Genomic DNA, 13,116 nt, shown 5'->3' on the forward strand with positions numbered 1-13,116 from the left:
CCCATAAATAAAATGTATCATTAATATTTTATTATTATTAATAATAATAATAATTATTATTATTATTATTGTTGTAAATTCTGACTCCGCCACCACAACCCTGATTTCCAGATACAAGCATCTTGGATATGTAAGGCATAAGTTAGGATATGTGTGCTCAGAAAAATGGCATGAAGTTTTTTTTTTTTTTATCAAAGTTGGTCTAGTATTCATTCTCAATGCCGGGTCAGTGTGACCTGATGCCCTTTCAACTTAAAAATGTGCACAAGAACTGAATTTCAAATCCCAAAGGTTTGCCTCTTGAATATGAATGACTTATGTGAATGGGCGGTTCAGTAATGTTACAGTACCCAGCAAGGAATGCACAACGTTATTAATATTCATGAGCAGAGAGACGTCACTGTCGTGACATCACTTCCTCCACTTTAAAACATGTTCTGACACACACACACACACTCATGTGATTCTGTCTGTCTCAGATCTCAAAATGATGACACTGATGAGACACCATGTTTGTTTTTCCTCCTCCGACGACAGAAACAGGCTGAGATGATTTGAAGGATTTTCCCGAAGAAATCCTGCTTCCAGATCAGAATGAATCAAACGCTCCCGAGTCCCGATCATGACATTTAACTAAGAATGACCTACACACACACATGCTACACACTCCTGCTGTGCTCTGAGATCCTGCTGCAGATTGAAGCTTTTATCCAGAGTCTGACAGCACATAAATATACAGCGATGGCCCACCTGCAGCGTGTATGTGTGTCAAAATAAAGCATATCAGAGAGACTGTTTACTCCTCAGTAGTGCAGAACATCACTAGTGCTGTGGCTCATAGTTACAGTCAGTGGTTTAAACATATCTACAGACCAGAAAAGATACTTGGAGATGCAGGACTCTTTTGACTTAAGACAACAGCCACTCAGAACTCCCAGAAACCAACTACCAACCATCCAGAACACCCTAGAAATCACCTACCATCCAAAACACCCTAACAACCAGCCAGAACACCCTAGAAATCACCAACCATCTAAAACACCATAACAACCAGCCAGAACACCCTAGAAACCACCAACCATCCAAAACACCCTAACAATCAGCCCGAACACCCTAGAAACCACCTACCATCCAAAACACCCTAACAATCAGCCCGAACACCCTAGAAACCACCTACCATCCAAAACACCCTAACAAAAAGCCAGAACACCCTAGAAACCATCCAGAACATTCTAACAACCAGCTAGAACTCCATAGAAACCACCTACCCTACAAAACACCCTAACAACCAACTAGCAACCGTCCAGAACACCCTAGAAATCACCTACCATCTAAAACACCCTAACAACCAGCCAGAACACCTTATCAACCACCAACCATCTAAAACACCATAACAACCAGCCAGAACACCCTAGAAACCACCAACCATCCAAAACACCCTAACAACCACCCAGAACCCCCTAGAAACCACCAACCATCTAAAACATCATAACAACCAGCCAGAACACCCTAGAAACCACCAACCATCCAAAACACCCTAACAACCACCCAGAACCCCCTAGAAACCACCAACCATCTAAAACACCATAACAACCAGACAGAACACCCTAGAAACCACCAACCATCCAAAACACCCTAACAACCAGCCAGAACACCCTAGAAACCACCAACCATCTAAAACACCATAACAACCAGCCAGAACCCCCTAGAAACCACCAACCATCTAAAACACCCTAACAACCACCCATAACACCCTAGAAACCACCTACCATCCAAAACACCCTAACAAAAAGCCAGAACACCCTAGAAACCATCCAGAACATTCTAACAACCAGCTAGAACTCCCTAGAAACCACCTACCCTACAAAACACCCTAACAACCACTCAAAACACCCTAAAAACCACCTAGCAACCATCCAGAACACTCTAGATACCACCTAGCAATCAAAAACACCACAACAACCGCATACCAATACCCTAGCATTGACAAATAACATTTTCTTAAAAATTAAATAAACACATACATAAATAAACCTCGCCTATCTTGCTGTTGTCAGTATCTTCCTTCATATTCATCCCTCCTCATTATGTCAAGCTCAACCATGCAACCTCATTATGGAGAGCTAGTCACATGACTTGGTATAAACAGGATGTCCATAATTATCATCAGCCTCTGTGTTTGAATCATTGATGGCCAACATAATCACACGACTCACGAGGCCATTCGTGTGCTCTCATGTGTGCCGTTTAAAGATGAGCTCATGCATGTTTCTTACACCCTTATTTCTGTGATGAACTGTTCCAAACTCTACTGAGCTGCCTACATAGACAGCAGTTTAAGCTCTCCATGCCTGTAAAATAATTATGCTGTCTTCTTAGTCAACTTTTAGCCAAAGACAGTGTCACATAAGTAATAAATAACAGACACCAGGACAGTAAAATCTCACATTCCCCCCGAAGAGCCGTTACATAAATTAATTTCATGAGTGAATAACTCAGGTTAAAAACAAATTCTCCACGGCTTTCCGTTCCTTTCCCAGCATGCACTGGTGCCAGGAACGACTTGAAGATGGTCAGAAGCATGTAGCTATGTGAAATGCAGATTAACGGCAGAGATGGATTGCGTGTTTTCTTTCCATTATTTCCATCAGAGTTCCCACGGGACGAGGTCAGAGGTTGCGGAGAGTACATGAGCTGTAATTAGCCTTGGGTGGACGGGTCACAGGCGGCTAAATGCCTCACTATTTAAACAGAAACCACTCAATGAAATGAAGCAGATGAAAGAGTGTCGAGAGTTGCAGTCCTGACCTCTGACCTCATCTAAGGCTGTATTCACATTGCTTGGACCATATTAGCCACAAATCACCTGAGACGTAACGTCATGTGACTAATAAATCTGGAACCACAGGAAAATTACATCATGACAACAAAGAACGCCAGAACACACACAAGCTGTGTCCTAAATGACGCACTGTACACTATGCATTTATGCACTATGTAGTGTATGAATTATATAAGGTTATTTTGTTATTCATAATCCGAGTCTGATAGCCCGTCACCTTTCGCTATAATTAAAGCTGCGACAGTTGAGAGCATGATGTGTTCAACATTCCACGCTTTGTTTTTTCCGGTTATTTAAGTGCATCATCCGGGTATTTAAAGTGCACTTTTCTTTTTGGAATTTTTCTTACTCACACTATTTATACTACAAAACATCATAGAAAAGTGCAGACACAGACACAGATCACAGGCAGCAGACATTATTATCTTATCTCAAATTTTGTCTTAATTTTAAAATGATCTTAATCATAATTAATACCATCTTAATTTGACCTTTTAGTAATACATTTTTAAAAGTTATATCTGTTAACATCGGTTAATGCGCTGTGAACTAAAATAATGAATAACTTGTTTATGGTTAGCTTTATTAAACAAAGATTAATGAATGCTGAAAAAAAATATTGCTCATTGTTAGTTCATGTTAGCTCATGCATTAATGTTAATAAATGACACCTTATTGTAAAATGTCACCGATAAATTATAGATTATAAATATATGAAAAATATGCACCACTTTTTTATGTTTTTGAAAGAAGTCTCTTCTGTTCACCAAGGCTGCATTTATTTGATCAAAAATACATTAATATTGTGAAATATTATTACAATTTCAAGTAATGGTTTTCTTTTGAATATATGGTGAAATGTAATTTATTTCTGTGATCAAAGCTGAATTTTCAGCATCATTACTCAGTGTCTTCAGTGTCGAACGCCGCATATAAATGACATCGCTGTCGACAGGCTTACGTCACTTCCTAGTACCTACTGTCGGTGCAAATGCAACCCTTTAATTGGTACTGGGAAATAGTTTGCGCGAAATCGTCCCAGTACTTTAGTGCTGTACTTTTAGTTCTGGAACTAAAGCGTTGCGAAAGGGGCTAATGACTCACGTATTAACAGTGAGACCTACTGGTGGTTTTAATTTCGCATTTAAAGTATCTTTTTATTTTTTTTTATATAATTTCAAACGAGTATTCAAAATTTTATGTCTTATCAAAACATTATTTCTGCATTTGTAATTGCAGGTTAAATGCATTGATGTCCTGCATTAAACGTCTAAATGCCACTTCAGATGACGCTTCTGTGTTTCCTCTGCATGGCAAAGATTAATTTTGTTGATACTGATTTAATTTGCCTGGTAACAGCCCAAATGTATTATTATTCTAAATAACTGATTCCGTTAATTAAATACAACTAATTTGAGATTTATAGGCCTGTCCCAGTGGTGTCAAACTCTTAATTAGGGTTAGGGTAAATTAGGGTAATTAGGGTTATATCTATACTGTTGTAGGGCTGTGGCCCTCCAGGAACTGAGTTTGACACCCTTGGCCTATCCTATTGTTGAGTATTTTTTACTCTGAATAAATTTTAAATGAGCTACTTTTTACTTTTACTTGAGTAGATTTTTAGACTGGTACTTTTCTGTGACTGTTTCAAAAGCTTAGAGGCAAAAAAGCTTTTGTTTTGGCTAATCCATCATTATGAATATTAAAGCTGGAGAAATGGCTGAGCTCCACTCTCTGTGTGTGTGTGTGTGTGTGTGAGCATGATCCACTTTTGTATTCCATGTTTGAGATTAATTTGTACCTCCAAAGTAGGACCCGTCCGACAGCTTGGTCTCCTTGTTTCCTTTGGTGAGGACGCTCACCACGCCGTGCTGGATGAAGTACATCTTCTTTCCGATGGTTCCTTCTCGTATGATGTAATCCCCAGGTTGGAAGACCTCGAAGCGAAGTTTGGTGAGCATTGACGTCACAAAATTCGGATCTGCGTTGGCAAACAGCGGCATAGACGCCACCAGCTTCCGACAGTTGAAGTTTATGATCTCCTGTGAAGTGAAAAGCGAAACATTTTAGACAGACTGATCAATTAAAAATGACTTCTGATATCACTTACTGTTCATTTGCCACATTGGAAAAGAAAGGTCAACGTGAGCTCATTGCATTGTGGAATGCAGCATTCATGAATTTGGGTATTCAGTGCATACAGAAAATGCATAAATAACATGCATTCCCCAGCATGCATCTGTGCGTCCTCACCTCTCTTAGTGGCTCATTCAGTTCTCCTAGAATGCTCTCTTCATCAAACATCTTCCCCTGGTATCTGTGCTCATAGTAATCGTGGATCCTCTGTCTCATATCCGCTGGCAGCTTATGGAAGGACATGTACTGCTCCACCTGCTTGTACTGCAGACACACAAACAAACAGTTATTATTGTGCATTTTAGAGGGGGAAGTGAGTTTTTAACATGTTAAACAGAAACATGTAAAACAATATGATATTACTTGCTGATGTAACATTAAGCAACACTGTTGGTATCACAGTGATTTTAAGGCATGTTTAATTTTTTTTTCTAGACTAATTGACTTGTATTAGGTTAATTAATTTATGAATATATAATAACATTATATTATATTATATTGTTATGAGTTTTTGGCTCAAGGTCTGCATTTAAAGTCACACCAGAGGAGTTCAGCTGGGTTTCTGCAGACCAGTCAAGTTCTTCCACACTGACTCAATCAATCATGTCTTTCTGAACCGTGTCTTATACACAGAGACACTGTCATGTTAGAATAGAAAAGGGTTCCGTCCAAACTGTTGCTATAAAATTAGAAGCACACAATTCCCTAAAATATCATTATATGCTTAAACATTAAGATTTGTACTCATAGAAATTTCTAAAGTTGTCAAACATGTTCATTAGAAGGGGGTGACCCAATACTTTTGGCGATAGTGTATATAACAGTGCATAATCAAACAGTTGAACAAGTAATTGCATTAAAGTACAGGCATTAAAATATTTAAAAAATTCTAAATATGACTATTTATATGTCAGTTTGAAATTTTATATTATATTATATTATATCTAAAAAATCCAGATAACTGCTTGTGGACTATATGTAAACATGTTATGTGAAATTCAGGGCAGCACTAAATAAAACATAACATTGTATGATTTCCCTTGTGTCAACATTATTAACATTTAGTTTTTGTAGATTGTGCAAGGTGTATGTAAATTATGATGTATAATCTCCAAAGATGACATCATCCACATAAAAGACACTACACACAGACAAACCTGCCACTGAGTGTGTGTGAGACACAGTGAGAGAGGTACACGTGTGTGTGTGTGTGTGCGTCTGTTCTGTATGTCGTCAGGATGGTTCTGACAGGACGGAGCGAAGGATCAAAGGTTTGTAGAGTACAGAGCAACAGTGCTAAGATCTTCACTGACCTTCAAACACACACACACACACACACACTCCTCCTGAATTACAATTAGCACCTCTCACACACGCACACACACACACACACACACACACACACACACACACATTATCCAAAGGGTGTGCGATTTGGCTGATTTGTGCAAAACTAGTGAACACAGAGCAGTGGGCAGCCAATGCTGCGGCGCCCGGGGAGCAGTTGGGGGTTTGGTGTCTTGCTCAAGGGCACCTCAGTCGTGGTATTGAGGGTGGAGAGAGCGCTGGACATTCACTCCCTCCACCTACAATCCCTGCCAGACCTGAGACTCGAACCCACAACCTTCAGGTTACAAGTCCAACTCTCTATCCATTAGGCCACGACCGCCCTAACGTGAAATTTCATTGGTTCAAAATGCTGCTCCTCATAACTGTATATGACACATCATCTTGTGTGACTGTGTCACTAAAAACTCAAGACAGCATCTAAAAGAAAACTTTTTGCATGTTTAGAAGTTAGATTTTTTTAAAGATTTTACATTTATTCCTTTAACCCAAAGGGTTATTAACTAAAACTACAACCATAAAAGACATTTTTGTTAATTGAAACAAAATAAATGTTAACTGAAATAAAATAAAATATAAAAATGTTTGTTTTAATTCAGCTACCTTCCAAGGAAGCATTTACCTTGATGTACTGAAATAAAACAGAACAAAAACAACAAAACTATATTGACATATTAAAAAATAATATTGCCAAAGACAAAAACACACAAAGCTTTACCAAAAAAATGCTAAAACTAACAATTTAAAATTAAAACAGAAAGCATAAAAATAAAACTATAAATAAAAACTAGTTTCTAATTGATACTAAAATAACTCCGGTATGAGGAAGTATGATTTCTAAATCTGGAAAAGTCATGTGAATTAATAAGATCTTAAAGGAACACTCCACTTTTTTTTAAAATAGGCTCATTTTACAACTCCCCAAGAGTTAAACAGTTGAGTTTTACCGTTTTTAAATCCATTCTGCCGATCTCCGGGTCTGGCGGTAGCACTTTTAGCGTAGCTTAGCATAGATCATTGAATCTGATTAGACCGTTAGCATCACACTCAAAAATGACCAAAGAGTTTCGATATTTTTCCTATTTGAAATTTGACTCTTCTGTAGTTACATTGTGTACTAAGACTGACGGAAAATGAAAAGTTTTGATTTTCTAGGCCGATACAGCTAGGAACTATACTCTCGTTCCGGCGTAATAATCAAGGAACTTTGCTGCCGTACCGTGGCTGCAGCAGGCACAATGATATTACGCAGCGCCTGAAAGTAGTCCCCAGCTAGGTAACTAGTTATGATATAGCAGGGGGCTATTTTCAGGCACTGTGTAATATCATTATCATATGGGAATTTTTAAAATGTTTCTACATTTTTTGAGTTATGCCAGGTCTAAAATATTTTATCAGGTAGAACTTGTAAATCCTAATGTTTGTTATTTTTGAAATGCATTAATGTGCAGGTTTGATGCTTTGATGCTGCAGTAGAAACTCACTGAAGAGCTCTCACTCTCCTCCTGAATGAAAAACACACCGACCTGCTCATGTTTCAGGTGCGCATCCCAATGAAGCTGTTCCATCGACTGTGACAGCTCACCTACAAACCACACACACACGCTGACCTCTGCAAGTGTGTGTTGATTTTTAATTAGGCTCTGTCCACCGATCATATTCAGAGCACACACACACACACACACACACACACACACACACACACACACAGAAGCTGAATGACCGTCTGTGGCTTCAGAGGAGCTCTGTATGTGTCACAATATGACACGGAGAACACGTTTTCTGCCACAGACACACACAACATTAGGGCTGCACCATTTTAGGAAAAAAAAAAAAAAAAATCTGTTAAAAACTGCTATTTAAAATGCAATTTAAAAAAGCAAAAGGTTTGCTGTTCTTGTTTGTAGAGCTGCACAATTTAAAACAATTTGTATTGTGTATTATTATCATGTATTATTATTTTATTGTGATTATTATTATAATAATTATTATTATTAAATAAAAAAATATACAACAATATAAGAATAAAGGGTTGGCCAAAAAAATTGTGATTATTTATAAGTATGACTATAATAATATTTCAATGGGGGGAAAAATTAAGGAAAAAGTAGTAATTATAATAATCATCATTTTGCAGGGTTGGCCAAAAATTGTGATTTTTTATCAGTCAGTTTGATTATAATTAATAATAATAATAATAATAATAATATTATATTAAATATTACTATTATAATATTTAAATGAAAAAATTAAATAAAATAAAATAAAGGAAAGTAAGGGAAAAAAATAAATAATAAAAATCATCATCATTTTGCAGGGTTGGCCAAAAATTGTGATTATGTATCAGTATGACAATAATAATAATAATTTTATTTTACAGCACAACATGTATCCTAACATTGATATTATGGTTTTAATTTCTTCCCCAACACAGTGCTTCCCTCTCTGCGATGTGACACCAGATCTATTTCTGTGTTTGTTCTGACAGCAGCAGACAGAACATCTGCTGATCCGGTTCAGATACGCCAGACTGATTTCACTGCCCGTCATCTTCTGAAAGAGCACAGGCAGTGAATTTCAGTTTCAGGATGTGATGCATGTGATGCTCCATACACACTTTACAACACATCAAATAGCTTGGTTTTACACACACAGGCCTGAATTATTTAATGCGATCACGAGCAGCACTCATGTAAAAGTTGAACATCAGAACATCATCTGTCAGTTACAGTCAGTTCACAAATCACTTCACTCCTGTGAGACACACACACACACACACACACACACGGCACATCCGATCTCCCCAACACCACATGCAAATTCTCTTTCCAATTAAACAATTTTTTTCATAATAATTTATGTCCCAAAAGAGATGTCAGTCGCTTAATTATAATTTCTAAGCATTTATTTTGCCTTCTGCCTTTCCCTCTCCATGCGAGCCATTTCAGCCAAATCTTGGGCTAATTGTGGCCTTGAACATTTGCACTCATACTGAAGAGCTGCAGACCACGATGTGTCTTCACAGAACATCTGCTGCTAATTGAAGCAAACTAGTTATGAGGCCAAGATATTTAAATGCACTGCAATAAATTTACAGTTACACAGAAAACTGAGATGCCACATCAAACTTCTTTAAATCTTTAAAAACATTTGTTTTTCTCAATTCTGGTTTTATTCCAATAATAAAACCTTTTCAACCACAGACACAAATTTAAGGCTGAGAATTTTTAGTTAAATTGAATAATAATAATATTAATAATTCAATATAATAATAATAATAATATTAATTAACAGAATTGCTATTTGAAATGAATAATAATAATAAAACTATTATTATTATTATTATGAAGGGTTGCACAATTTAGACAATCATTATGTGATTATAAATCTGTATAACTATAACATTTACAACAATACTAATAAACAAAATAAAAATATTATAATAGTAATATTTCTCATTTTGTTTGTCATTACTTTTGAATTTTAATATTTCACTGTAAAATAAAAAATAAAGTATATAAGAAAATTAGTAATAACCAGCAATAATAATAATAATAATAATATAAAAATATATAACAAAAATATATTTAAGTTAGTAGCAATAATAGAAATAATAATAATAATATCAAAATATCAAGAATAAATAAGAAGTATTGCATGCACTGATGAACTATTCATATAAAGTCCAGAAACGTGCTGAAAAAACAAAAACAAAAACAACAACAACAAATAATTCTGTTTTGATGCTGCGTTCATAAACAGGGCATCCCAGCATCCTCCAGCGGTATCCATGGCTACAACAGGTTACCGTGTGAACGGGATGAAGGGGAATTGATGAATTTGCATGACAGGCCGTGACTGGTCTCTATAGAGTCCATCGCGCATGAAAGCGCAGCGCAAGATCTGCGTCTCTCTTCAAAAGACTCGTCTGCTCCAGGTAAGCTGCTGCTGAACGCTTCGCCTGCTGTGATTTCTTGAAGTAAGAGGATAAGAAGTAGCTCCCACACACATCTACCTTACTGGAGCTTTTCATGTAGCAATTTTTGTCTTGAATGAGCCGTTTCTGCAACTTAATTTCAATAAACGGTCTGGGAACATAGTACACCAAGCCCTTCATTATTATGAGCCATTTAAAATGCAGAATAAAGCCCTGGGCTGGACGCAGGACTCACAAAGGTCTCATAAAGGTTGCTGGACTTAATTTAGATCACAGTGACCCACAAAACATAAACTTATGCTGCTAAATTAACCAACCTCATATCATTTCTTATGATAAAACACCGGTCTTATTTTAATATCATAGAGATACTGTTAGAGTTTACTTATTAGTTTTATGATATTTTCCATTTTTATTTGAATTTCAGTAATATATTTTTGTAATTCTCATTTTGATTGAACATATTAGATTGAAAGATTTTTATTGAGAGATTTTAGATTTCTGTTTTTATCAGTCAATAAATCAGAAAATGCTGTCAACAGACAGAAGAAAATATATTTTCCTTCTCTTTTATGAATAAAATGTTGTATAAAATTAAATGACAGAAAGAAAGCTGTAAAGTTTGGTGTAAATGTAATAAATAAATAAACATTTTGGATGTTTTCTTTCAAGCCAAATAGCCCAAAATTGACCAGTGCATCTAAACGTTTTAAAATATTTCATATTGTATTATTTATACTTAGTTTTTATATTTTATTTAGATTTATTTTGACATTTAGATTTTTTTATTTAAAAAAAAAAAAAAATATATATATATATATATATATATATATATATATATATATATATATATATATATATATATATTATTTTTTTTTCAGTTTAGTTTTCATTTTAGTTACCGATAATAACCCCATAAAACACCTTTGAAAAAGCGCCGCATCTGTCACAGATCTATTCCTAATGATGTCATTACCGCATCTGCAAGTGGCAAAGATCCTCATGAAGTTCTTCCAAAAGAGCCCACGCATGGCTTAACATGAAAGCATATGAGTTTGGTAAAGCAGCAGCAGGGGTCTTCGGAGAGCGGAGGGAGTGATTTCAGAGGAGGAAAGTCGAGTTTGGCAGCAGAATAAATGAGATTAGTGCCATCGGGTTGACTGGGGATAAAATAAACTCTGAAAGCTGCCAGGGTTGGTCACACTGACACAGGTTTGAGGACCAGCAACTCTGCTTCCTGCTGTTACAGGAAGTTGTGAAGGGGCTTTTCTAGAGCTGAACCTGAGAGAAAGACATCAGGTCTGCAGAATATAATCAGCATTAAAGTTTTCTTTTATCAGCCCCCAAGGAAATGCACATAATTGCCAAGTGTTAATTAAAGATTGGGAGCGAATGAGCGAATGACAGGCAGGGATGTTCACGCCGTTCAGGCCGACATGACAAAACACGCTGCTTATGAATGCACACGTGCCAGAGGAAGTCTTTCATGGGGGATTTCATTAAAGTGGTCAAAAGAAAGTGCAAAAGACTGACAATCTGGGATCTACATTAGAATGTAGATGAAGATGAGATTCTTCATCTCAAAACACATAGTAGAACATTTCAATGGGCAGCAGAACGAAGGTGGTTCTGAAAGTGGTGGTTAATGCTCAAAATTCACTGCAACTTTAGCATAACTGCAAGCAGAACATGCACCACACAAAAAAGATTTCATGCTAATAATATAATCATGCAATGGAAAAAATAAGTATAAATAACTAAAAAGGCCAAATAACTAGTAAACTACTAATGAAAATTAGTATAAATGTCGAACAAGAGCTTACTGATGTACATTCCATCTGCTGTTTAATTATAACCATTACCCCTACTTCTGTGAATATTGAGTTTATAGTTACATTTCAGCACAGTTTAATGCTGGGACACACTGATATTTAGTAGTGTGCAGGTTATAATTTAATGCCACTTTACGTTGCAACTAGGATAAGTTATACACAGTTGATGGAAATGGCTCCAAAATATCATAGCAACCACCTAGAACACCCTGCCAACCACATAGCAACATACTAACAACTACTCAGTCAAAACACCTAGCAACGTCATAGCAACATAATAACAAACAATCGTTCAGGACACTAGAGCTCCGTCCCAAATGACACACTATGCACTTATACACTATGCACTCAACCATGCAGTGTATGAATTATATAAGGTTATTTTGTCATTAATAATCAGAGTCTGATAGCCCACCCCCTTCGCGATGCAATTAAAGCTGCGACAGTTGAGTGCATGACGTGTTCAACATTCCACACTTCATTTTTTTGGTTATTTAAGTGCACCATCCAGGTATTTAAAGTGCACTTTTTATTTCTGGAATTTTCAGTGTGAACACACTAGTTATACTGCAAAACGTCATAGAATAGTGCATAAGTACACGATTTGGGACGCACCTCATAACATAACAACGTATTAACAAACATTTAGAACACCCCAGCGACACCATAGCAACCTACAAACAAACACCCAAGCAACAGCATAGCAACATATTAACAAGCAATCATTTAGAACACTAGAACATAGCAACATACTAACAAACATTTAGTACACCCTAGCAACACCACAGCAACATACTAACAAACAACCATTCAGAACACTAGAACATAGCAACATACTAACAAACATTTAGTACACCCTAGCAACACCACAGCAACATACTAACAAACAACCATTCAGAACACTAGAACATAGCAACATACTAACAAACATTTAGTACACCCTAGCAACACCACAGCAACATACTAACAAACAACCATTCAGAACACTAGAACATAGCAACATACTAACAAACATTTAGTAC

At 36.5% G+C, this 13,116-nt stretch overlaps 1 protein-coding gene across 1 annotated transcript in view; it reads right to left on the minus strand.

Moving 5' to 3' along the window:
• LOC306843318 (potassium/sodium hyperpolarization-activated cyclic nucleotide-gated channel 3-like) overlaps positions 1 to 13,116 on the minus strand; it is a gene marked incomplete at both ends in the record, with an annotated part of 86,768 nt that overhangs the window by 21,944 nt on the left and 51,708 nt on the right. The window contains 2 exons of the mRNA XM_079374723.1: positions 4,644 to 4,884; positions 5,096 to 5,242. Coding sequence (XP_079230849.1) covers positions 4,644 to 4,884; positions 5,096 to 5,242 — 388 coding nt within the window. The remainder of the gene's footprint in view (positions 1 to 4,643; positions 4,885 to 5,095; positions 5,243 to 13,116) is intronic.

Source organism: Barbus barbus, assembly GCF_936440315.1.
Source record: "Barbus barbus genome assembly, chromosome: 23".
Taxonomy (NCBI): domain Eukaryota; kingdom Metazoa; phylum Chordata; class Actinopteri; order Cypriniformes; family Cyprinidae; genus Barbus; species Barbus barbus.